Source organism: Gekko japonicus, unplaced genomic scaffold, assembly GCF_001447785.1.
Source record: "Gekko japonicus isolate JY-2015 unplaced genomic scaffold, Gekko_japonicus_V1.1 scaffold2579, whole genome shotgun sequence".
NCBI classification, from domain to species: Eukaryota; Metazoa; Chordata; class Lepidosauria; order Squamata; family Gekkonidae; genus Gekko; species Gekko japonicus.
In genome coordinates, this window is record NW_015164275.1 from 95,520 (window position 1) to 119,983 (window position 24,464).

General features: G+C 43.0%; 1 protein-coding gene across 1 annotated transcript in view; it reads left to right on the forward strand.

Moving 5' to 3' along the window:
* The window catches only part of RFTN1 (raftlin, lipid raft linker 1), a 149,774-nt gene that overhangs the window by 87,232 nt on the left and 38,078 nt on the right, over window positions 1-24,464 (forward strand). Inside the window, exons 4-5 of the mRNA XM_015408750.1 lie at window positions 9,610-9,940; window positions 22,054-22,257. Coding sequence (XP_015264236.1) covers window positions 9,610-9,940; window positions 22,054-22,257 — 535 coding nt within the window. The remainder of the gene's footprint in view (window positions 1-9,609; window positions 9,941-22,053; window positions 22,258-24,464) is intronic.

Consider the following 24,464-nt stretch of genomic DNA (forward strand, 5'->3'; position numbering starts at 1 on the left):
GACGTCCTCTCATAGGGAAAGTGTTCCAACCCTTTTATCATTCGAGTTGCCCTTTTCTGCACTTTTTCCAAAGCTATAATATCCTTTTTAAGGTGTGGTGCCCAGAACTGCACACAGTATTCCAAATGAGGTCTCACCATTGATTTATATAGGGGCATTATTATATTGGCTGATCTGTTTTCAATACCCTTCCTAATAATCCCCAGCATAGCATTGGCCTTCTTTATTGCAGTCACACACTGTCTCGACATTTTCAGTGAGTTATCCACTACAACTCCAAGATCTCTCTCTTGCTCAGTCTCTGCCAGTTCAGACCCCATCAATGTGTATTTATATTTAGGATTTTTGGCTCCAATGTGCATCACCTTGCACTTGGCCACATTGAACCCCATTTGCCATGTTGACGCCCACTCGCCCATCCTTGACAGATCCCCTTGGAGTGCCTCACAATCCTCACTGGTTTTCACCACCCTGAACAACTTTGTATCATCCGCAAATTTAGCCACTTCACTGCTTACTCCCATCTCCAAATCATTAATGAACAAGTTAAAAAGCAGTGGACCAAGTACTGATCCCTGCGGTACCCCACTGCTTACCACCCTCCACTGAGAAAATTGCCCACCTACACTCACTCTCTGTTTTCTATGAACTAGCCAGTTTTTGATCCATAAAAGGACTTGTCCTTCTATCCCATGATTTTTGAGCTTACTTAGGAGCCTTTGATGAGGAACTTTATCAAAAGCTTTCTGGAAGTCAAGGTAAATAATATCTATTGGATCCCCCTTGTCCACATGTTTGTTCACCCCCTCAAAGAACACTAACAGGTTAGTGAGACAAGATCTTCCCTTACAGAAACCGTGCTGAGTCTGCCTCAATAGGTTTTGTTCATCTATGTGCCTACTAATTCTTTCCTTAATAATGGTTTCCACCAATTTACCCGGTATCGACGTCAGACTGACTGGCCTGTAATTTCCCGGATCTCCTCTGGAACCCTTTTTAAAGATGGGAGTGACATTAGCTACCTTCCAATCCTCAGGAATGGAGGCAGATTTTAAGGAAAGATTACATATCTTTGTCAGGAGATCTACAAGTTCACATTTGAGTTCTTTCAGAACTCTCGGATGTATGCCATCTGGGCCTGGTGATTTTTCAGTTTTTAAGTTGTCTATCAGTTTTAGGACCTCCTCTCTCGTCACCTCAATCTGACTCAGGTCTTTCAACACCCCTCCTGAAATCAGTGGTTCTGGAGTGGGCAAGCACTTCTCATCTTCCACAGTGAAGACGGAGGCAAAAAATGCATTTAGCTTCTCAGCCATTTCCCTATCATCCTTCAATACTCCTTTTACCCCTTGGTCGTCCAAGGGCCCCACTGCCTCCCTGGCTGGTTTCCTGTTTCTAATGTATTTGAAGAAAGTTTTATTGTTGGTTTTTACGTTTTTTGCTATATGCTCCTCATATTCCCTTTTTGCCTGCCTGACCTCAGACTTGCATTTTATTTGCCATAGCCTGTGTTCCGTTTTATCAGCCTCACTGTGACTAGCTTTCCACTGCTTAAAGGAATTCTTTTTACTTTTTACAGCCTCCATTACTCTGTTTGTTAACCATGCAGGCTTTTTCCTATACCTTTTTGTGCCTTTCCTAACCTGCGGAATATATATTTTTTGAGCTTCTAGGATCGTAGTTTTAAATAGATCCCAAGCTTCCCCAATTGTTTTGACCCTTTCTACTTTTCCTTTCAGTTTCCTCCCCACGTGTCCCCTCATATCAGAGAAATTACCCCTTTTAAAGTTAAAAATGGTTGTGTGAGTCTTTTTGGCCAATTCTCTATTTGTACAAATGATGAACTCAACAACATTATGATCACTGTTTCCAAGTGGTGCAATCACTTTTACATCTCTCACCAGGTCTTGAGTGTTACTTAGGACCAAATCAAGGATCGCCTCTCCCCTGGTAGGTTCCGTGACCATCTGCTCCATAGCACAGTCATTTAGAGTGTCTAGAAACTCAATCTCTTTTTCCCGACTAGAACACATATTGACCCAATCAATGTGTGGGTAGTTAAAATCACCTATTATGATACAGTGTTTTTGTCTAGCTGCTATCTTTAAGGCATTCATCATTTTATAATCCTCCTCTATCTTTTGATCTGGTGGGCGATAGCAAACTCCCAGTGTTAAGTTTCCTTTTGGCCCCCCTATTTCAACCCATAGAACTTCCAGAAGCGAATCCACTTCACTTAGCCTCTCAATCTTTCTAGACTTTATACCCTCTCTGACATACAGAGCCACCCCACCTCCAACCCTTCCCCCCCTATCCTTCCGATATAATATATAACCGGGAATCACCGTGTCCCACTGATTTTCCTCATCCCACCAAGTTTCTGAAATACCCACAATGTCTATTTTTCCCTCCAACACCAAGCACTCCAACTCCCCCATTTTACCTCTGACACTTCTAGCATTTGTATAGAAACAGCTGTAATTTCCCTTACAAGTTAAGCCTGCATCCTTCCTCTTGCTATCTCGAGACCTTGTCAGGCAGTCCATGTCACTAGCCATGGCCTCTGTGGACAATTTCAATCCACCTCCCTGTAGAAAAGCAACAGGTACCCCCTCATCTCTCTGAGATGAGCCAACCCGAACCAGAGACTTTCCATCTCCTGTCGGCTTTCCCCCAACATCCAGCTGGCTGATCCCATAAAACAACCTTTTCACACAACTTGTCTTGTCCAAAAACTCAAATCAGCAGATGTCTTATTGTATGTTATACTAGTAGCTAAGAGGTTTCCAGTTTTGTTTATTAGAAGGGATGTCTGCCATTTTTGTGTCATAGAGACCCATCAAACAGTTTCTTCTCTTAAACTGGGCATCTGAAACATGACTTATACTGGGTTATTAATTGGTGACAGAGTCCATGATGACAGTCATTTCACCTTGGGACTGTGTCAGCAAACTGTGTCTCTTAGTCCAAAATCATGCAGCTGTGACCTTCTGGCTTTCTCTTGGCTTCCTGGGGAAGCCAAGTCCAGTTCCTGCCATGATAGAGTTGAGCAATGAAACTCTAACAGTGTAAAAGAGGAAGTTGTTTCTGTCATCCAGGTGTCATGTGGTGTGATTGTCAGGAAGTTGGGTGATTTGTAACATTTTGGGGAAGATTAATCAGAAAATGAGGTTTCCTTTGTTTTTTGTTTTTGTTTTTTTAATTTACTGCTTCTCTATCCTGCCCTGTCTGTCAGCATGCAGCTAGTGTGGAGAACTGTTGCAATAGAAAAAAAGCTGTGTTATCTTTATCTTGGTGGGTGCTAGGAAGAGCTACTGCTATTGCGTATCTTAGCAGAGAGGACCAGACTCATTCTATTGCTATTTTTTAAATAATGAAAAAGTGTTTAAATTCATAATTATGAGTAACTGTGTCACTTTTTCCCTCAGCAATGAATCTTAACTGATGTAGAAAGAAGCAACCAACCAATCATATCTTGTAATCTATCTATCTATCTATCTATCTATCTATCTATCTATCTATCTATCTATCTATCTATCATCCATCTATCTTCATCATCATCATCACCACCACCACCACCACCTATTATCCATCCATCCATCTATCTAATCTATCTATCCATGAGTCTCCCTATATATACAGTCTCTCTATATATACATATGTACATCTGATATTTATTTTATTAAATTTATACCCTGCCCTACCCCGCAAGCAGGGTATCCAGAAGTTCATTTCATATCTTAGTATAGCTGCAGCAGGGTACCAGAGTCTGGTGCAGTTCCTGACTAGATTTTACATATGGCTTTGGGTAAACTAGCTAGGTGAGTTGCTATAAAGGACTCTGTTAGGCCTTGTGTTCCATTCTTACTTTATTCTGAATACAGTTATATTTTGTTTACTTACTTGGTATACCTTTGAGTGACTGTGGTGTTAACGTAGGCTCATATCCAAAGAGTTTTTGACAGTTGAGTAAGGAGATTCTTCTTGTGCTAGGTGGGGATCTCTGACTTCCACTGGTTTCTTTCCATCTTTATGTATGCCATTTGGAAGGGTCCCCAGATCCCCATTAGCAGCTTTTCAGGGGCCATAGATCTGCAGTGGGATAGAAGGAAACCTGTTTCCATGAGTGGAATTCTGCTAGTGTTTCCTTAGAATCAAACCCTCGTGTCTTCCTTTAATTGATTTGTTTTCAATGTCGTGTAAAATTTCTGCTGTTTCTGACGAACTGCTGCTGTATCTCTGTTCTTATCTTTCTAAGCCTTCCTCCCTTCCACTTCCTGTTAGTTTCTGACTTTCTTGTTTTTGGTTTTTTTTAAGTAACCCCATGTAACCACATGTTTTTTGTGATTCTTTACATTCTTTTTCTGCATAGTTGTCGCCAAAAGTCATGCCTTGCTTTTTTCTCATGCTATTCATCCAAGGGTAGGATAGATAACAGCTTCTATTATTACTAGTTTGTGACTTTTCACTTGTATTGGGTTGTCAAAGAGTACTTCTATCGGCTGTCCTTAACTTGGAGACCTTTGTGAAGTTCTCATGGGACTTTCTCTTTCCATCTCTTCTCATCATCCAAATACATGTATAGGCATGGCTTTTATTCTGGACTTTGGTTTAAATATATACTTTTAGAATATACATTGTTTATACATTTGTGCCTTCTTCCCTCTGCCGTGCTTGACCTCGTAACAGAAGTAGTAACCATTGTTCACTACAGATGGTCAGCTGTGTTGGTCTGAAGCAGTAGAACAAATTTAGAGTCCAGTGGCACCTTTAAGACCAACAAAGGTTTATTCAAGGTATGAGCTTTTGTGTGCAAGGCACGCTTTTTCAAATACAATGGAATGGGAGGTAAGCTTCAAACTTATAGATGGGCTGAACTGCAAATTAACATGTAACATGATGAAGATTTTTAAGATATGTGAAAACAGAACTAAATAACAAGCTAAGGTTATAAGGTCAACAGTTGTAAAGCAATAAATATGTCAAAATAAGTCTGAGACTTCACTCCTCTCAGGTGTGGAGGTCACTTAACAGCATTTTTTCTTTCTTTTTTGAGGTGAGAGCAGTGTATGTCAGTCAAACATTCCAATATTCCTTGTATTACATTTAGTATTCTAATATACTGTTCTGAAAAAGAAATACACTGGCTTCTGGTTTAAGCGTCTTGCTGCTCAGACGCACCCTGTCTTGCTCCGATGGGGGTGCACTGAAATGCGGCGAACAGGAAGAGTCCGAGTGCATTTCGGAGTCTCCCGGGGTCTCTGCAGGAGACCCTCAGCCTGGGGAGCTGAGGAGAACCTCTTCCAAGGTGACGGCAAAGGAATTGAGGCACTCCTTTTCCCCGACAGGTCCCATCGCCGTTGAGCCATGATGGCGCCTAGAGACGGCTGCCGGAACAAGCGGACACGGTCAGAAGTTTGAAAAGGTTTCTAGAAGATCTCCAAGGCTTTAACCGTGAGTTAAGCAATGCTCAAGTGATACAAAGCGAATATATGAGCCTTGGTAGTAACTAGAAGCGCCTATTTGCAAAGCGTGGGAGGAGGGGAAACTCAAGACTACCCCCTTGAAAACTGAAAGCGGTTTTAAAATGGAAATAAAAGACTTTGAGCAAAAGTGAACGAAAGAGAATCTAAATGAGCTTGAAAGCTGCATATTGACTCAAAACAAAGTAACACTTTTCTCTTGTTTTGGAAAACTTACTTCTTGTTGATATATAGCTATGTCTGGGATATATATATATCTGGGAGAGGGCGGAAAGTGACGCTGGAGAAAAAAATAGCGACCGGAAATAACCAACCAACTACTCCCTCCCACAACCAGGTAGTATCTTCAGACATTTCTACACTGTTCGCAAACACATTGCGCCACCTAATGGAACAGATGATGAATCTCAACTCCAAACTAGATATAATGCAAAAGCAATTGACTCAAATGGACAAAAGGACCTCAGCAACGGAAAAAACCTTTAAAAAGATGGAAAAGCAGACTGAGAGCATTACTAAAAGAGTGGATGAAGCGGAAAAAGAAAGCTCCTCGGACAAATTGCAATTAATACAACTCCAGCTGGAAAGATCCATGTATGTTCTACGTTTCCAAGGGATTCCTGAAGAAAAAAATGAGGACTTAAAGGAACTTTTAGCAGAGGCCCTGGCCCCACTAATGGATTATAAACAAGAGGATTTACTGAAGGAGATGGACTTGGCTTACAGGACTTATCCAGATTTTATATTAAAAAAAAAACTCCCAGGGGAAACATGTTTGAAATTCACAAAACGATCCACCAGAGAACTGGTGCTAAAATCTACAATGGGGAAGTCTTTGAAAATCAAGAAACAGGAGATAAAAATCTTAAAAGATATCCACTTTGAAATCAGGAAACGGAGGAGGCTTTACAGAGAACTTACACTCTCTTTACAAAAGAAAGGAATACCCTATAGATGGGCTTTCCCTGAAGAACTGAGCTTTAAATATGAGGATAAAAGATTTAAAATTGACCCTGTTCCAAAAATGGAAACATTTATGGATCAATATTTTAATTCAAAGCCAAACAAGAAAGAAAAGAATCCAAAGCCAAATGAGGAGGAAGAAGAAGATGAAGAAGAATCCTACTCATAGGATTCAATAAGCACCAGTTCCAACTCTTCAGAGATGTCGAAATCTGAGAAAGGAGAAGCCGCTCCCAAACCCTGAAGAAACGCAAGAAGAAAAGACTCTAAAACTAAGACAATCGTTTATTGTGCAGTTTAAGCTAAAAAGCTATATAAAGTATCGTTTCACTCTTCTTTCTATAAACTCTTTATTTTATTTTTTAAAACTTTTCATATAACATTAATCATGTATCAATAGGTGACATAGATATATATTCATGTAACTAAGACCGATGTCACCCTGTTAGTCTGTACCCCTCCCCTATCCATTAGGGCTTGTAGTATTAGGGTATTAGTTTTCCTGCCCCATGCCCAGTAGTTCTTTGTGTATTAGTGATCCCTACCCTATATCCTGTAGATTAAGAGTTAGGGTTTAGTTATTCATTTCCCCAATCCCATAGACATTGAAAAACAATAAAATCTTATAAAAAAAGAAAAAAGAAAAAGAAATACACTAAAATACAGAGGATATATAGTCCCTCTGTATGAGAATACATATGTGAGGACTGAACGAGTTAGCATATGTAATGAGATAAGAAACCAATATCCCTGTTGAGTCCTGGGGAGGTTTTTGTTCCAAGTGTTGTAATAACTTCAGCAATTTCCTTTTTCATTCTGTTCCTGAAGCTCCTTTGTAATAAAACAGCTACCTTGAGATCACCCATTGAATGTCCTGGAAGGTTGAAGTGTTCTCCTACAAGTTTCTCAGTCTTGTGATTCCTGATGTCAGATTGGAGTCCATTTATTCTCTGGTGTAGGGTTTGTCCTGGTTGTCCTGTGTATTGTTGGCATTTAATGGCATATACAGTGTTAGAAGATGAGCAAGTGAATGAGCCTCTGATGGAGTAGTTGTTGTTGTTAGGTTCAGTAATTGTGTTGTCTGGGTGTATGTGGCAGCAAAGTTGGCATCTGGGTTTATTGCAAGCTCTGGTCCCAGTGTCCATGTTCAGTTTAGATGTTGCATAATTGTGGGGGAGGAGTTGTTTGAGACAAGGGGGCTGGCTGTGCACAAGAAAAGGTTTGCCCCCCAGTGCTAGCGAAAGAGCACTGTCATTATCCAGTAGAGGTTGTAAGTCGTTGATGATGCGTTGAACTAAGCTGAGAGCTGTATGTGACCACTAGTGGTGTTCTATTATTATCTCTTTTAGGCCTGTCTTCTAACAGGTTTTCTCTGGGTATCGTTTCTGGCTTTGTTAATCTGTTTCCTGACTTCATCAGGTGGATACTTTAGTTCCAAAAAGATGTGTTGTAGATCCCTCAGATGAGAATCTCTGTATGTAGAATTGGAGCAGATGCGGCTGTAGCATAGAGCCTGGCTGTATACAATGGATTGTTTGTTATGTTTAGGATGGTAGCTGCAGGCATGTAGGTATGTTTGTTGGTCAGTAGGTTTCTGGTATAAGGTGGTGTCTATGCGTCCATTGTGTACTTTTACAGTAGTGTCCAGAAAATGTATTTCTTGTATGGATTTGTTCATTATCAGGTTGATGGTGGGGTGAAAATCATTGATAATATGATCTTATGAATTACTTCCTTTAGTTAGAATGATCAGATATGGTTCTGCCAAAAGTCCATTATTCTTTGGTTTCCCCAGTGCTGTTCATGTTCACATTGCAGACAATTGGCATCAGGTAAGTACATCAGCTGTGAGAGTGTGGCTCACTAATGTTTGGCACATGGCACAAATGACCGACATGTGCATTGATTTCTGGGGATAAATGTGAAGTGTAAATTTCTGATCTGATTTATTACAGCAAGAGCCAGTAAAACAGTACAATTCTGATATAAGAAGGATTAAAACAGTAATAACATAGGATTAGTATAAATAAAATAATGTTAATAAGAGAATCATACAATTTTTTCAGCTAAAATAAGTTTACATTTCCTAATAGCTAAGCAACAAAATTTTGCCACAGCATAAGTCACTGAGCTTTGAACGTCTTCTAAGAGGAATGTACGAAGGACTTCTGGCCTAAAGTCAAGATAAGACTGCAGAGGGCTAAATCTAGACAGAAGGGGTAGTATAAGATGGTCTCGTTCCTCCTGATAGAATCTGCAGAACAGGAGGACATAAGTAATTGATTCCACCATATTAGCCATGCATGGGCATATACGTTCATGCATTGGAACTCGAGTGAATTTACCTTCCAGTACAGCAGAAGGGAGTGCCTCAAAATGGGCTCTGGAAAAGGCCCATCTATGGGGCTCATAGGTAATGTTAAATAAATAAGGGGCAGCAGTAAAATATAATCACAGATTTTTTTTCCATTTCTTAAAAAATTATGTTGGAAAGCATATTTTGTATTGCCTCCCCTTTTATTTTAAATATCAGACATCCAAACATTGTAATAAGCTAAGAGAGAAGGTGGCAAACTGTTCTAGTCTCCCATATCTCATTTTAAAAGTATGATGATAAACATGAACTGAATATTTCTATGTTGGCCTGATTTAGTTATATTAATTTTTAATTAATCAATTCATAAAGCAAAACTATTCCAATACAATTCTACTTCCAGTAACAATATCCATAGAATATACAACTATTCAAATTGTAGTTCCTTGTATTTTCACTATACATATCTATATATCTATCTATATATCTATATATATATATCTATATATATCTATATCTATATCTATCTATCTATCTATATATATATATATAGATATATATAGATATAGATATATATAGATATATATATATGTAGATATATATATATATAATATATCTATATATCTATATCTATATCTATATCTATATCTATATCTATATATATATATATTCATTCATTAAAGGAACTGTGTGCTTTTGTGTAATATAGAATACAAATCCAATGAGACTTTTTATGCTCCACAAACCCCACCTCAGTAACACTAGTTTACCTGATGTGGTGAATTTTGAAACACTTCTGTTTCTGAAGGAGAACTTGTAAATTAATTTGTAATCTCTTTTGATTTATAGATTCAAGATGCAGCAAGTCGGGGCATGAGGTTTGTTGGAATAATACCTCAGTACACTTCCCAAATGAACTCCAAGAGCAGCAGTGTTTTAATATCCAGCAGTAACAGCTCGAGAGAACTAAGAGGTGACAAAACTCCATCAGACTTTCCTGAGGATTGTGCGTTGTTGGATCATGAAAAAGATTGCACTAATGGAAGCAAAATCCCCACAGCAGCAAGTGAGGAAAATGTTGACCAGTGTATAAATCCGAGTGAAGATCTGGGAGGTGAAGGGCAGGTTACTGAACATCTCAGTTTAAGCTCTGCTGAAGAAAAGGGAGGGCAATTACAAGGTAAGAAAGCAAATGGTTCTCCAACGCTACAGCATATAAGTTACTACAGTGCTGCACTGGGACCTCATTGCTATGCTATTTGCTTCCTTAAATGTACTGCAGTAACACCTAATAAGAATAAACTCCTGAGCTATTTGCTATTTATATTATTGGTATAGAACTATAATATGTAGAAAGCTTTATGATCTTTTTCTTGTATCTACTAGGCTTGCCAAGTCCCCCCGGGGGGCGGGGAAAACCCCGCCTGAGAGGCCCGTTACCTGCCGGCGGCGGATCGGGCCCCAGGGGGAACCCCACTTCCAAAGCACGCGACGTGCCCGGCGTCAGCACGTCACCCGGAAGTGACGCAGTCACGTCGGGTGCGTTGGGGGCGGGGCTGCGGTCATCTGAGGGAAAACTCTATGATTTTCCTTCGGATGATTGTGGGCCCACCCCCAGCATGCCCGACATGGTTGCGTCACTTCCGGGTGACGTGGTTGCGGCGCGCGTGTGCAGAGCACGTGCGCACAGACTCCCAGAGCAGCACTGGAGTCCCCCGCTCTACATAGAGTGAGGACTTGGCAACCCTAGTATCAGCTCTGGAGGTTTTAATAGAAAGACTTATATCCAAAGACTGAAGCCGTCAACAGACAAGACAGATCTTTCTACAAGCCTGAAAATAGCCCCAGGTTTGCAGAAAAATCTGACATGACCTCCTCAAATAATAGAAGCAGCACCCACAGCTTTAAGATATGAAGTGGCTGCTGTGGGGTTCCTCGGGAACCATAATGGTATTTCTAGCCTCTGAGCCTGGGTTTCCTTTCACTAAAAAGCAGGGGCAGGGGCCACTTTTCAGGCCTGTTTTGGCCCTTGAGGGAGGATCCATTGGGGCCAGGCCTGGCAGCAGCCATGGATGACTTGATACCACAGGGATTGTATGACTCACCCAGGCCTGGTTGTTTGCTATTCTTCAACAGTAGCCACCTCACAAAAGCCAGTGTGGTATAATAAATATAGCTGAAGCTGAGTAGGTGGGGGGCAGTTAAAAGATAGATCGGTTGGTGGGTAGGAAGGAGGGAAGGAAGCAGGGAAAGATGAGGATATGTGGGTTACCATGGGGATAGAGAGAGTGTGGGGACCGTGATATATGAGAAATGAGGTACTTCCCACAAGTCCTTGCAAGTTCCCCACTGCTCAACTGGGTCCAGGCTGGCAGCCAGTGCTGCGCACCCGGGCCATAGTTTTCCTGAGTAGAGGGTCTCAGGAGGGAAAGCTGAAGATGGAGGGAGGAGATAAAGGTGGATCGGCTTGTGGGTGAGAAGAAGAGAATCAAGCAAGAAAAGGAGAGAGATTATGGGGGCTTTCAGGGAAAGGAAAGAAGAAATTGTGGGGGAGGGGAAAATAAGATAACCCCTGCAAATCCTTGTGGGTCCCTCACTCATAAGGTTGCCAACCTCCAGGTGGGGTCCGAAGATGTCCTGGAATTACAACTCATCTCCAAACAACAGAGATCAGTTCTTCTGGAGAAACTGGCTGCTTTGGAGAGTGAACTGTACAGCATAGGGTTGCCAACTCTTGGTTGGGAAATTCCTAGATATTTTGGGGGGTGGAGCCTGGGGAGGGGAGGGAGCTCAGGTGGGTATATTCCCATAGACTCCACCCTCCAAAGGAGCCATTTTCTCCTGGGGAACTGATTTCTTTTGTCTAGAAATCAGTTGTAATTCTGGGAGATCTCCAGGCCCTACCTGGGGTTTGGCAGCCTTAATTATACCTTGCTAAGACCCCTCCCCTCACCAAACCCTGCCACCCCTAGAATCCACCACCAAGTCTCCAGAACTTTCCCAACTCAGAGTTGGCAACCCTCAGCCACATTTTTCTCGATTTATGACACTGAATTTTTAATCTGTTGGACTATGCAGACTTTCATGGAATGCTGACAGGAATTATTTTATATTAACAGGAAAGGTACATACCAAAGGAAGGTTAAAATTGATCCACTTCCTTTTTTTTACCCTGCTGCATTTCTGTGCTGCTTCTGCACCCTCCCTACAGAGCTTGATCATCTCCAAACTTCAGATTGTACTTCACTTCCATTTACCGCTTGCTGATAGAAAGTGGTGTTAAGTCCCAGAGGATGTTGCAGCTCCCAGATAGAAGAAACACAGTTCACAGCTTTGGGAGATGTATTAACACCAGTGCAGGTTAATGCACACTTTAATTTTAGACCTGTGCTAGAGCTCTTGTTTGAAAAGCTGGTGCTTATGGACGTTTGATTATTTATTTAATTTACTTTTAGCATTTATACTCCACTCTCTCAGCCAAATTGGCTCTTGAAGCAGCTTACAGTAAAATCAGTGTTTAAAAATACAATAAACAAGACCAATATATTAAAAACTAACCAGAAAAAATAAAATGTTTTTAAAAATCCTAAAATATAGCAAATCTGACAGAATCAGCTGTGTAATGAAGACAGGGACATAAAATACCTTGAAGCCAGCAAATCAATAGCATTAAAAATACAGCATCTTTTAAACCATTGGGTCAATAACATTTTAAAAAGGCAGCATAAATATATCTAGTTATAAAATCAAAAAGTAGGTATACAGCAGGGCGGAATAATGCTCAGATCATTATTGGTGAGGATGCCAGCTAGTTCACCCCTAATAGTTCATTCTGTACATCACAAACTGCCAGGGTTTGAAGGACCACATGACTAATTCTGCATGGCTAAAGGGGATTTTTGGCTGGTGTTTCTTAAACAGTAGCTCAACATGCTATACATTAAGCTGCCTTAGATCATGAGAGAACTTCCAAAACACTGACTGCGGAATGGTATTGGGAGTGCAAAGAGGTGTGAGAACAGAGAGCCAGTGTGTTCTACTGGTTACCGTTTCGGACTAAGATCATATTCAGATCTTCGTTCTGCAGTGAAGTTTGCTGGATAATCTTGGGCCAGTCACTCTTTCTCAGCCAGTTTACCTCCTAGGGTGGATACAAGGGTAAAATGTAGAAGGGATACACTACCCTGGACTTCTTGTAGGGTTTGAAATTATATTTTGCTGGCATTTATTGAGTTAGTTTTGAATTTTTAAAATTGATTTATGTTATTGTACTTGCAGTCATTTGCTTATTTCTGTTTTACTAAGTTGTGAACCATCCTGAGCATACACATTTTCTAAATAAATAAAAGTCAGAAATACACACACACACACACACACCGGCCTGGATCCTGACCAATATTTCTTAAGTGTTGTTCATTGGTTTAATTTGGCCTGATAGCATAATATATCTAAGAGCAAGATGTTAGAGGGGAGGGAAAGGAGGAAATCCTTTACTACTACTAGGTCAAAGTTCTTTTAATTCTCCTGTTCTGAATTCAAGCATGATATTCTGTAATCATCTGCACATCTTTGTTTTGAGTGAATTAACTTTTACATGCAAGTGTCTCATGAGATACTCATTGTTCAGCATAAAATATTGCCACATTTAACAAGCGACATAATTGTTGTGAGGTCTGCCATCTAGGGGTTTAATAATCTCTCCTTGTAACCCAAGAGAATGGATTTTCACAACCATCTCTCCTTGTAACCCAAGAGAATGGATTTTCACAACCATCTCAGTAGATTAATTTTCTTACTGAATAAAATTAATATTTTGAATGTAACCCCATCTAACTGGCTTTTCGTGTTATTCAGCTATTCTCTGTTTATAACTCCCTGTCATGCCATTCTTTTCATTGGATTTGTGTGGAAGTCATATAGGTTCTATGCTTTACAGACCTTTCATTCTATCCTGCAAAAGAGAGATCTACTTTGGCCCCGGTCACACAGAGCATTAGCCACGCTACAGGGATGGAAGATAGGTGGATTTTCTGGGCGCGATCTCACCGCCACATCTGGGAAACATAGAGCTCCCGTGGCTCACCCAAGGCTTCCCGCCGAAGACGCGTGGTAAAAAACTAGTACCTCGGAGGTACTAGTTTCCGGAAACTGCGGGGCAAGGGCGGGCATCTGATCGCGTTTCCGGTGGTAGTTCCGGTGCCTGTCCATGTCCCCTAGCAAAAAGGTTCCCCCCTCCAAGTCTCCACGGATGCGCACAAGCACCCAACGGAGCATGCGCACACTTTCGTTTTTAAAAAAACACACACAACTGAGCAGCTTGCTAAGACTTGAGTTGTGCAGAGAAGAGGAGAGCAGCCAGAAGAAACGCTACACAGAGCGCACGGCTTGAGGCGAGAGAGAAACAGATAGGGGGAAAGGGGGCAAGGCAGAAGAGAAAGCGGCTGAGGCGAAGCCCAGAAGGGGGGGGCTGCAGCGGCAGAGTAAGAAGTCTGCTTGGGGAAGGGGGGGCAAGCCGGGAAGAGGTGACTAGACACACGGGCGGCGCGAGGGTGTGTGTGTGCACAGAGGCTGCGGGATCGGAGCCCCAGTGCCCAGGGAGCCGAAGAGCCAGGAGGGCGGCACTCACCGTGGCCTCGAAGACAGGCGCTGGAGGGGAACCCTCAGCACGCGGCCCCCGCTTCTTTGCTGCGCCGTGTGATAGGCACCTCCACCTAACCACGGGACCTCCATGGAAGGTCTGATCGTGCAACCGCGCATTATTTTGCCCCGGGGCAAACAGCCATGCTCCCCCCCCCCCTTTCCGGCCCGTGTGACCGGGGCCTTTGAAGATCTTTTGTGTTATACCTCTTACAATAGTTTGTCTTACTGCTTCCAGATAGATATAACAAAGGGCTTTTATGGGGTGATAACACTAGTGTGTATAATAGTACATTGTGACTATGCATGTTTACTTCCCCTATATAAGTACATGATAAAACATCTTGCCTGTAATATGCACTTGTGTTTGGTTCTTGCAGTACTTTTCCTTCTTACCCTCTTTGAGGAGGTGGGATTAGGAGAGTTTGGAGGGCAGGGCCATGAGGGGGCATAAAACTATAGAGCTTTCAGCAATTCCTAAAGCTACCCAATGTCACTTCTGTGTTGTTACTGGAAATGATGTCATGGTGCACACACTGGCAACAATATATTTTTTTTAAATTTCACCTGCCACTTCTTGGAGTGGTGGTGGGCACTGCAGGTTGCTGGCAGGAGGCCTCCCACTATACTAGGAGGCCTGGCAATTCTAGATGGGATTGTAGACATCACCCTGAGCCAGATATTATTTTGTACAGACTATAGGTTGGAGCTGGTACTGTCCTTAGGAATTCACTGTTCTTTCAAACTAAACTGTGATAAGAGTGATGTTTGGTTATCCTTGTGAAGAATTGTGGCTTGATTTTAATTTTTAATTTTGCTTAAGTCTTTTTGACAATGTTCATGTGGGTTTCTGTTTGGTTGCTTCAACAGGGTAAACATTAACTGCCCTGGACTGTTTTAAGTCAGGAAAACTTTGGGAGGGAAGGCTTAAGTCCGTCTTCCACTGTGATTCTAATTGGAATTGGAACCCTGCTTGCCAGATTTTAGGGGGAGGGGAAATGCTGATAGCTCTGTTCAAGAACTCCCTGCCAGTTGTGTAGCTGAGCAATGCTAGGGTTGCCAGTTCGGAAATTCCTGGAGATTTGGGGGTTGGGGGTGCCTTGGGAGGGTGGAGTTTGAGGATGGCCAGCAGGTCTGGGTGGAGCAACAAGATTTTATCCACAAAATAGCGTGCAAATGTCCCACAGCTAATAGCCAATTAACTATCTTTTTGGTTTCCCTGTGGAAGGGATGTCCAAGATCCAGGGCTATTTTTGGGCAGGAACGCACATGAAACGGAGTTCCGGCTGGCTCCCAAGTTGGCCATGCCCAGCAGGAACTCATTAGCATAATAGGCCACACCCAAGAGCAGAAACTCATTAGGATTGGCTATATTAGGGGTGTGTGGCCTAGGGCTGCCAAATGCAGCCGGGGGGCGGGCCATTTGAGGGGAAAACTCTTTTTCCCCTCAAATCGCGTGGCCTCGCCCCCAGCGTGCGACGTCACTTCCGGGGTGATGTGCATGCTGCGCGTGCGCGCGCTGTGCGCGCGCACACACACACCCGGGATCGTCCAGGAGCCCCCCGCTCCCGGACGATACAGATTTGGCAACCCTAGTGTGGCCTAACATGCAAAGGAGTTTCTGCTACAAAAAAATCCTGGGTTTTGACAACAAACAAGGTAAACAGAATAACAAGCAAAAGGTGGGTGTGGCTGGATAACCACACTTCTGGTAACATGGGGGTGTGGCCTAATGTGCTAATGAGCTGTGCTGTCAGGGGTGTGTGGCCTAATATGCTAATGAGTTTCTGCTGCTGGGTGTGGCCTATTATTCTACAAAAAGAGCCCTGCCAAGATTTAATCTAAATAATTGAGTTGGGCTAGAGCTTGTGGATGCAATGAAGGGTGCATAGACTTCTTTCTTTGTGGCCTTCACTGCCATCTCATAGGCTTTCATAAATCTCCTATAAGATGTTATTGCAGCTTCATCATGAGTACGCCACCACACTAGCTCTAGCCATCTTTGCTCCCGTTTCATCCTCTGTAGCTCTGTGGTGTACCAAGGGGCTGAGTTGGAAAAGGAGTGTAGAGGGCATCAGGGAGTGATTTTGTCTATGGCTTCAGAGAACTGGCAATGCCAATCCTCTACCAGCTCGTCTAATGAGTCACCAGGGGGCTCAGATCCCACAGAGCATTCTGGAAACCAATTGGATCCATCTGTCTCTGTGGGCAAGCATAAATTAGCTCACCACCTAAACAGGGAGGAGTTGGGATACTCAATCGAGCCTTCAGGACCAAGTGGTCTGAGCCAGGGCACTGATTCAATAGCATCCAGATCCACATTCATCCCCATCCCAAAAATCAGGTCAGTGTGTGGCCCACTTGGTGCGTGGGAGCTGATACAAATTGAGACAGTCTCAGTGCAACCAAGGATGACACCTGGTTCATAGCCTGTGGGGAGGCGGCATAATCAGCATTGATATTAAAGTCCTTCAGAACTAAAAGTCTGGGAAACTCCAAGGCCCTGCCTGATACCGCCTTCAGTAGGCTCAGCAGGGTATCTGCTGAAGGGGGAGGCGGTCGGTACACCAGCCAGATAGCCAAACTCTCTTCAGCATCCCATGTCAGGCCCACACAATCAGTGCTGGGAATTTTTGGTGCAGGGAGTGCCCTGAGGGAGAAAGGCTCTTGGATGAGTATTGCCATCCCCCCCCATTAGTCTGAGACTGATGAAGGACCAAGAAATGGGGGGGGGGGAGTTGTGACTTCCTTTTTCCCTTGTGAGCACGGAGGTACCGGTAAATACTTCTATTCTTCACATTGTCTGCCATATCTTTTACAAGAGATCCCTGTTTTTGCGTGCTGTTTCATGTTCCAGAAGTGTATGGATTTTTGGTCAGCTGGGAGGAATATATTTGTTTAGTGCAGATATTGCTTTATTATCTATTTTAGAGTTCTTCTAGAATTAGAAATCTTTAGAGTTTTATCTCCCAACTTTGTTATTCCTTAGAAGTCCACGAACATACTCTGAACTTCTTAACTTACAGAAATGACTTTTCATTTCCTAAACAATTTTAGAATATAACCATTGGTGTTGAATTAATTTTGGGTTTTTATTTTAACAAGTACTTGTTGCATTGTAAAGTCCCTGGCTGAGAGATCCCTTATCCTGTTTTTTATTACAGCAAAATGATAAAGCAATCCTCCTTGATCTGTATAAATCCTGGCTCAGTATTCGCATAGTTTTGCCAGATAAGTGTCTTAATACCCATCCTTCATTTATGTAAAATGTATTTTGCATTACTTCTTTGAATTCATAGCATCTGAATATGAAGAACCTGATGATTTTTAAGATTTCTAGAGGGCTTTGTGCACACTGTCTGACCCTGCATTTGTGTTTATTTTTTAAGACTTTCCCACATTAGTTGTGTGCTCTGTAAATACTGCTGAATCCAAAAAGTATTTGAGATTTTTGGCAGAGGAACATTTAAGAAACACAAGTGTTGCTGCTGCATGTACTTCTTATTGAATCTATCCTCCCATTCCCAGTCCCTGGATGTTGGGTCAAGTTCACAACCCTTTTCTTTCTTACTTTTCAGTTTGGGGGCTTTTAAACAATTCTGTGCTTAGGTTTTATGTATATGAAAAGTACTGAGAAGCGTTGAGTGATTTCAGCAAAGTACTTTTATTAAGCAGGAACAAGACAAAGGTAAGCCGGCTCGCAGGCCGGCTTATATGCTCAGAAACCCACCACCTAAAACACACCCACTAAGGCCCTATAGGCTATTTACAGTGGCCGAGAGTCCCATAGGCTCTCGGCCGCAGACCTGGCCCTCTGATAGGTGCGGGCAAGGATCCGCTGGACTATTGTTCTCCTGGAAGCGAAGCTCTGCTGTTTGGCCTGACTGCATGGCCCAACGGTCGGGCACGTGGTCATGGCGGAGTACATTAGGACCTCTCAAATTATTGGATTCATCTTTGAAGACAGAGTGACCACCCACTGTGATTGCTGAAGATTCTTAGGTCTGTGAACTGTGGGGGACTAGGGTGAAAATTTTAATCATGGATTAATTGGATGACCAGGGTCTAGCCCTCATCTTTCAATGCAGTTCCTCATTTGAGAAAAACAGCCTCTTCATAGAGCTGTTGTAAAGATAAAATAAAACAATCCACATTTAAAATGCCACTCTAATTATGACAATGGATACCAAGTTCACTTGTAATGTTATTGTGTTTTGATTTGTGTTTTGTCAGTTCTTTGGACAAGCCATGATTATGGTTTCTAGCCTTGATTATCTGTTGTGGAAGATGATACGTTTCAAATGATAATGTCGCAGAGTGGTATCTGATATGATCATTTAGAGGCCTTTATCAGTTCTGATACATTGGTCCCACTAGTTTTTTGTTTCATTTATTGGCTTCTAAATTCTAGTGGAAGGGGCTGTTTTGTTTTTTAATTTACTTGGGAAGATCAAATGAGACCATCTGTCCTTCTCAAGTCTCTCCCTACCCACATTGAAAACACCATTTGGTTCTTATTGTTCGTATGTACTCATACAAGTACTGACCAGAAGCTGTAGTGCTGGGTGAATTCATGAAAGTGCCATTAATTATAGTGCTGTGATCCATGTAAAAGCTTTTGAAAAACAATTCAGAAGAAATAGGAATACTGTTTTCTCATGTAGAACTCAGGCTTTTATTCTAAAATTATAAATTATTACCTCTCAGCACAGATCCGTGGCTGTTCAAAATTTTAAATTTAATTTAAATTTGTTTTTTTTAAGATTATATGCTTTAATGTTATTGTGTTTCTTATATGTTGTAACCACCCTGAGCTCACTCGTGGCGTATGGTGGGATGTAATCTCTAATAAACAAACAAACAAACAAACAAACAAACAAACAATCACTATTGCTACTGCAGGCCAAATGAGAACATGCACTTCTTTTCCCCCAAAAGGAATTCAATGCATTGGTTAAAACATTATGTTGGGTCAAGTTCATAACTCCTTTCTTTCTTTTTTTCAGTTTGGGGGCTTTTAAACAATTCTGTGGGGATTTTTTTTTTAAAAAAATTAGCTTTAATTTTTTTCCAAAAAGGAAGACAGTTCTACTAAACACAGGTGAAAACTGGGTGGGTAATCCCTATTTTAAAAAATCCTTGCTGATGTGTTATGCCAGAATATTGGTTTAAGAACACCTCACCGGTAAGGCTGATAATATTTTGTGCTTGCCTTAATTACAGCACCTTTTGTCTCTCTGAAAGAACCACATATTTTCCTGTAAGCTTCATACTTCCCACAACTCCTTCAGTTGTCCATCAATTTAGATAAGGCAACTTGCACACATGAAAATAACATAAGAAGAATGCTACTCTTTCAGTAAAAGCAAGATATAAATATTCTAAATAGTGTATTCCTGCATCCTGTTTCTCACAGGGGCCAACCAGATATGTCTGAAGATCCCCATATGGGGCACAGAGGCTTGCCTGCCTTCCCACAATTCAAAGGACATGGTGATAGTGCTTTTAGCCTGTTGATAGCCACCCCCAATCTGTCTGTGGCTGAACTTCAACTGTGGTTTAGCTCTTTTAGGGTCCCTGCCACACGGCAGGGAAAAGGATGACTGAACCGCGGCTAATCAGAGCCGCACCAAAGTTGAGACGCCACGGCGGGATCCCACGGATCCCCCTCGTCGCGTCGCGTCGCTCCCCGGCACGATCAGATGCCGGGGAGGAAGAGTCTGATGAGAGGGGGAGGCTACCGAACTGCGCATGCTCGAGCATGCGCAGTACGGCTGGGGGCCGGGATGCGCCGGCGCAAGGACGCGCCGGCCGATCCCACGGCCCGGCTTGAGGTGCTGTACTGGATACAAACACCTAGGTAGGTGGTTCTTTTTAGTGCACATTATCGAAGGTTGGGACGGATCTGGGACGGGCAGGCAACGATTTCCAGATGTTGCCGTGGGATCGCGCCCGTTTGCTCCGCCCCCGTTCCGTCCCCCTCAAGGCAGGATACAATGGTCAAAATAAAAGGCTTTATTCAAAACATTGCTCAGCTCAGGACTGCTCTGCAAAGAGCGGCACTCAAACTTATACGATTCCATAACTGTTACCAGATTCAGGAGGTCTGATTGGACCTAAGAAGAGCCTCAGGATAGGACGTTCTGTATGGCTTTAGGACCAATAGGCAGTCATTATTAGGGAGCCAATCCCAACAGAGAAAACCGGAATACTGCATTTTAAACATAATTTGGAACATAAGAAGCTCGGTGGCACCATGCTAAAGAATCTTTCATAGAGACTGAGTGTCCTAATCAGCAAAAAAGAGTTAGAAACTTACCTAGTCTCTTCATTACAACTCCAATGGTAATAACAAAAGTTAAGGTACCCATGGTCACAGCACAGAGAAGACGTTATGCAAGCACTGGAAGCTTGCATCATTTCTTAAGAGAAATAGTATTAAAATATATATAATAATCCGACTGTGTGAGGGAGAAGCAGCAACAACAGTAGGCAGAGAAAGTGTACCACCTGCATCAAGCAAGTGGAAGAGACTTTGTACTGTGAAGTCTGTATGAAATAGCACATCACTAATACAGCTGTTCGCTGTTCATTAGGCAGAAAAACAATTGATTTAGGCAGGGGTCATTTCGTAGAAAAAGAGCTAGGGGGACTCATTAGCATACCTCATTAGCATATGCCACACCCCCTGACATCAGGGGCCCGGCGGTGGACCTGCAAGGCCGGCGGGAGTGCAAGGAAGCCCCGCGAAGGCCCTCCCTGGTCCCAGGCAGGCAGGGGTGGGGAGAGGCAGGGAGGAAGCAACTTCTCCTGCCTCCTCCTGGCTGAATGAGGGCTGGAAGCAGGGCGGCCGGAAGCAGGGGGCGGGGCTTCGTCATGTGCCCCGCCCCCTGCACCTCACCCGGGGGAACTGCGTTCCCCCCCGAAATGACCTCTGGATTTAGGGAAGGAAGAATATAGTGTCCTGTGTAAAGAGATGTTCTAAAACCTGTGATTGTCACTTTAAGAAAAAGAAACTATCACACAGAGAAAGTGAGGCATAGGAGAGAGAAGAACTGGGAGTTGCAAACTGGCATAGAGAACTGTGCTGTTTTTGTTTAGTAAAGTACCATTCCAAGGAGTTATATATGTCTGTTATTTTGGAGCCACCACTTAGATGGATTAGGATTGCCAGCCTTCAAGTGGGGATTGGAGATCTCCCGGAATTACAAGTTGATCTCCAGACTACAGAGATAAATTTCTTTGAGAAAATGTCTGCTTTGGAGGGTGTCATTTGGAAGGTGTATTTCCAGGGACTTTTGTTTCTAGGCCCCACCTGGAAGCTGGCAACCTTAGGAAAGCACCAGTAGTGGAACAGATCCACGGGATCCCGGCTACAAAAATGTGTGCCCTGCTTTATTTCATGGTCATGAAAACTCGATTGGCAGTAAAGCCTTGTGGTTTGTTTTAGATTTGTTTGTTCCGAAGCTTGGTAGAGAAGCACATTTTTTTCTAATGACCCAGTAATGTTTTAATTATACATGGAGAAAGCTCAACTAATAGGGTTTATTAATGTGTTACTTATTTATGCTTGCAGACTATACCCTAGAGAACAAGAGTGCACTGTATTTCCTGCTTTCTGGTATTGCTATTTCAGCATTTTGTGTTTTTTTTCAGAAACCGAGATCTTTGCTGTCTTCAACAAACCAAAGGCTTCACAGAGATCCAGCCAGTACTACACTGTAACAATCCCTATGAGAGTATTCAGCAATGGCCAGAACATTTGCAGCCTAGAAGCTAATTGGCTGGAGCACATGACAGATCATTTCCGGAAAGGGAGCACGTTGGTGAATGCCATCTTCAGTCTTGGGATGATAAATGGTATGGACAGTTTTTTCTGCAAGATTGCTATCCTGTTTTATTTTCTTCATCTCCTTTAAATGATGATCGGTTGTTTTCTTTTTGTCTTTGACACAATGAACAAAAATACATTTAGAACTGAATGTGAAAACCTGAGATTATTTGTTATTTTTCAAGTAACAGGAACACATGCTTGAGGCTGAGCCTAAGCAGCATCCTATTCCATTCAATCTCCTGTTAGTGAAAGGAATATTCTGCCTTAATGCTAATTACACCTTAAAATACATGCTATACTGAGTATGAATTATTTGTTGGCATCAGCCTTTAAAGAAACAACATCTTTTCAGATCTGCAAGATGCTGAATTTAATCCCTGTAAAAGTTTTTCTCCCTTATTTTTCAGACATAGGATTGGCTCTCTTTTGATATAAGGCAGTCCATATAAAAGCCTCGGTCCAGAGCAGTGTTCCCCCTAAGCTGAGTTAGTGTGAGTTAGCTCACAGTTTTTTCGCCTCTGGCCCACCCGTTTTTGTCTTCACTCAGGAAGGATGGCTCCAAAGCAAACTAATTTAGGCAGCAGCCAAATCGCTCACTCACAGATTTAATGCCAGCAACTCACAAAGTACAATTTTTGCTCACAAGACTCCACAGCTTAGAGGGAGCATTGGTCCAGAGCCATGTGTGTATGCATATTGCTTCCAAGTCAGGAGTCTTCCTTGTTTACCTCAATGGAGGGGGCAGATCTGTGCAAACAGAAGTCATGCATATGAAGCTGCTCCCACCACTGAAGCGAGTAGGAAAGTCTCTGTAGAAAATGAAGCTTCGTATGATCACTGGTAATGTTTATTTTGGGATTTATTTATTTTGAGATTTTTATTCTGCCCTCCCCAAACGGGCTCAGGGCAGATCACAACAAATCGAGTCAAAGACACATTACAATAAAATCACATTAAAATAATAAAAACAACAAACAATAAAATTGGTAGCAGCAATATAAATCTGTTGGGGCCAGAAGGTGGAATCAGATGGGCCCTTTCAGCAGGTTGGGAACTAAAGCAGGGAGGCCAACTGAGATGGACACCTGCCACCTCAACCTAGGTCCCTGCCACACGGGACGGCTGAAACGCGGCTACTCAGAGCCGTACCGAACTTGAGACGCCGCGGCGGGATCCCACGGATCCCCTCAGCCGCGACGCATCGCTCCCCGGCACGATCAGATGCCAAGGAGCAAGAGTCCGATGGGAGGGGGAGGCTGCCGAACTGCGCATGCTCGAGCATGCGCAGTACGGCTGGGGGCCGAGATGCGGCGGCGCAAGGACGCGCCGGCCAATCCCACGGCCCGCCTTGAGCCGCTCCAAGGGATGCAACCACCTAGGTAGGTAGTGCTTTTTTGCTGCACGGTATCGGCATTTGGGACGGAACAGGGACGGCCAGGCAACGATTCCCAGATGTTGCCGTGGGATCGTGCCCATTTGCTCCGCCCCCGTTCCGTCCCGCTCCCGGCCTAAAAGGCCTCGTATGGACAGGACCCTAATGTTGCAAACTCCAGCTTGGAAAATCCCTGGAGATTTGGGAGCAAAGCCTGAGGAACTGATCTCTGTAGTCTAGAGATCAGTTGTAATTCCAGGTCCCTTCTGGAGGATGGCAACCTGAATTACTGGATCTTCTGCACTAGTTGGATTGGGATCATTTGTGTGCAATTGCAAGCACCTGTGTGCAGTCTGGTTCTCATTTCCCCATTTATCATAGCAGGAAATGGGACAGAGCTGTTTCTGGGGAGTGGGGATTATTGTTGCAGTTGCCATTCACAGTGATCCCTGGAGAAACTGCCTCTCCCTATATAGACCTGTTCACCATCTTTGGTTAACCCAGCACTATCCTTAAAGGTAACTACTTCTCAAGAGATACATTTCACTTCCACCAGATCTCCATTGCTTTTGATGGTGACACCACACAGAAGAGGTGTGAACAGCTTCCTTTAAATTCCACAGACTGGATAAGGCCACGTTATTTCAGCAGTCTTTTTGTTGAATTATTGAGCTCCTTTGTCTTTTGTTCTGGTTTGTTGCAAGAAGTTGGGCGGCGGCGGCCGGGACTTTTGGGGGTGGGGTGTGTGGCCTTATGACACACTTCCGGTAATGTCAGGGGGTGTGGCTTTATGACACACTTCCGGTGATGTCAGGGGGTGTGGCATATGCTAATGAGTTATGCTAATGAGTTCCCCTAGCT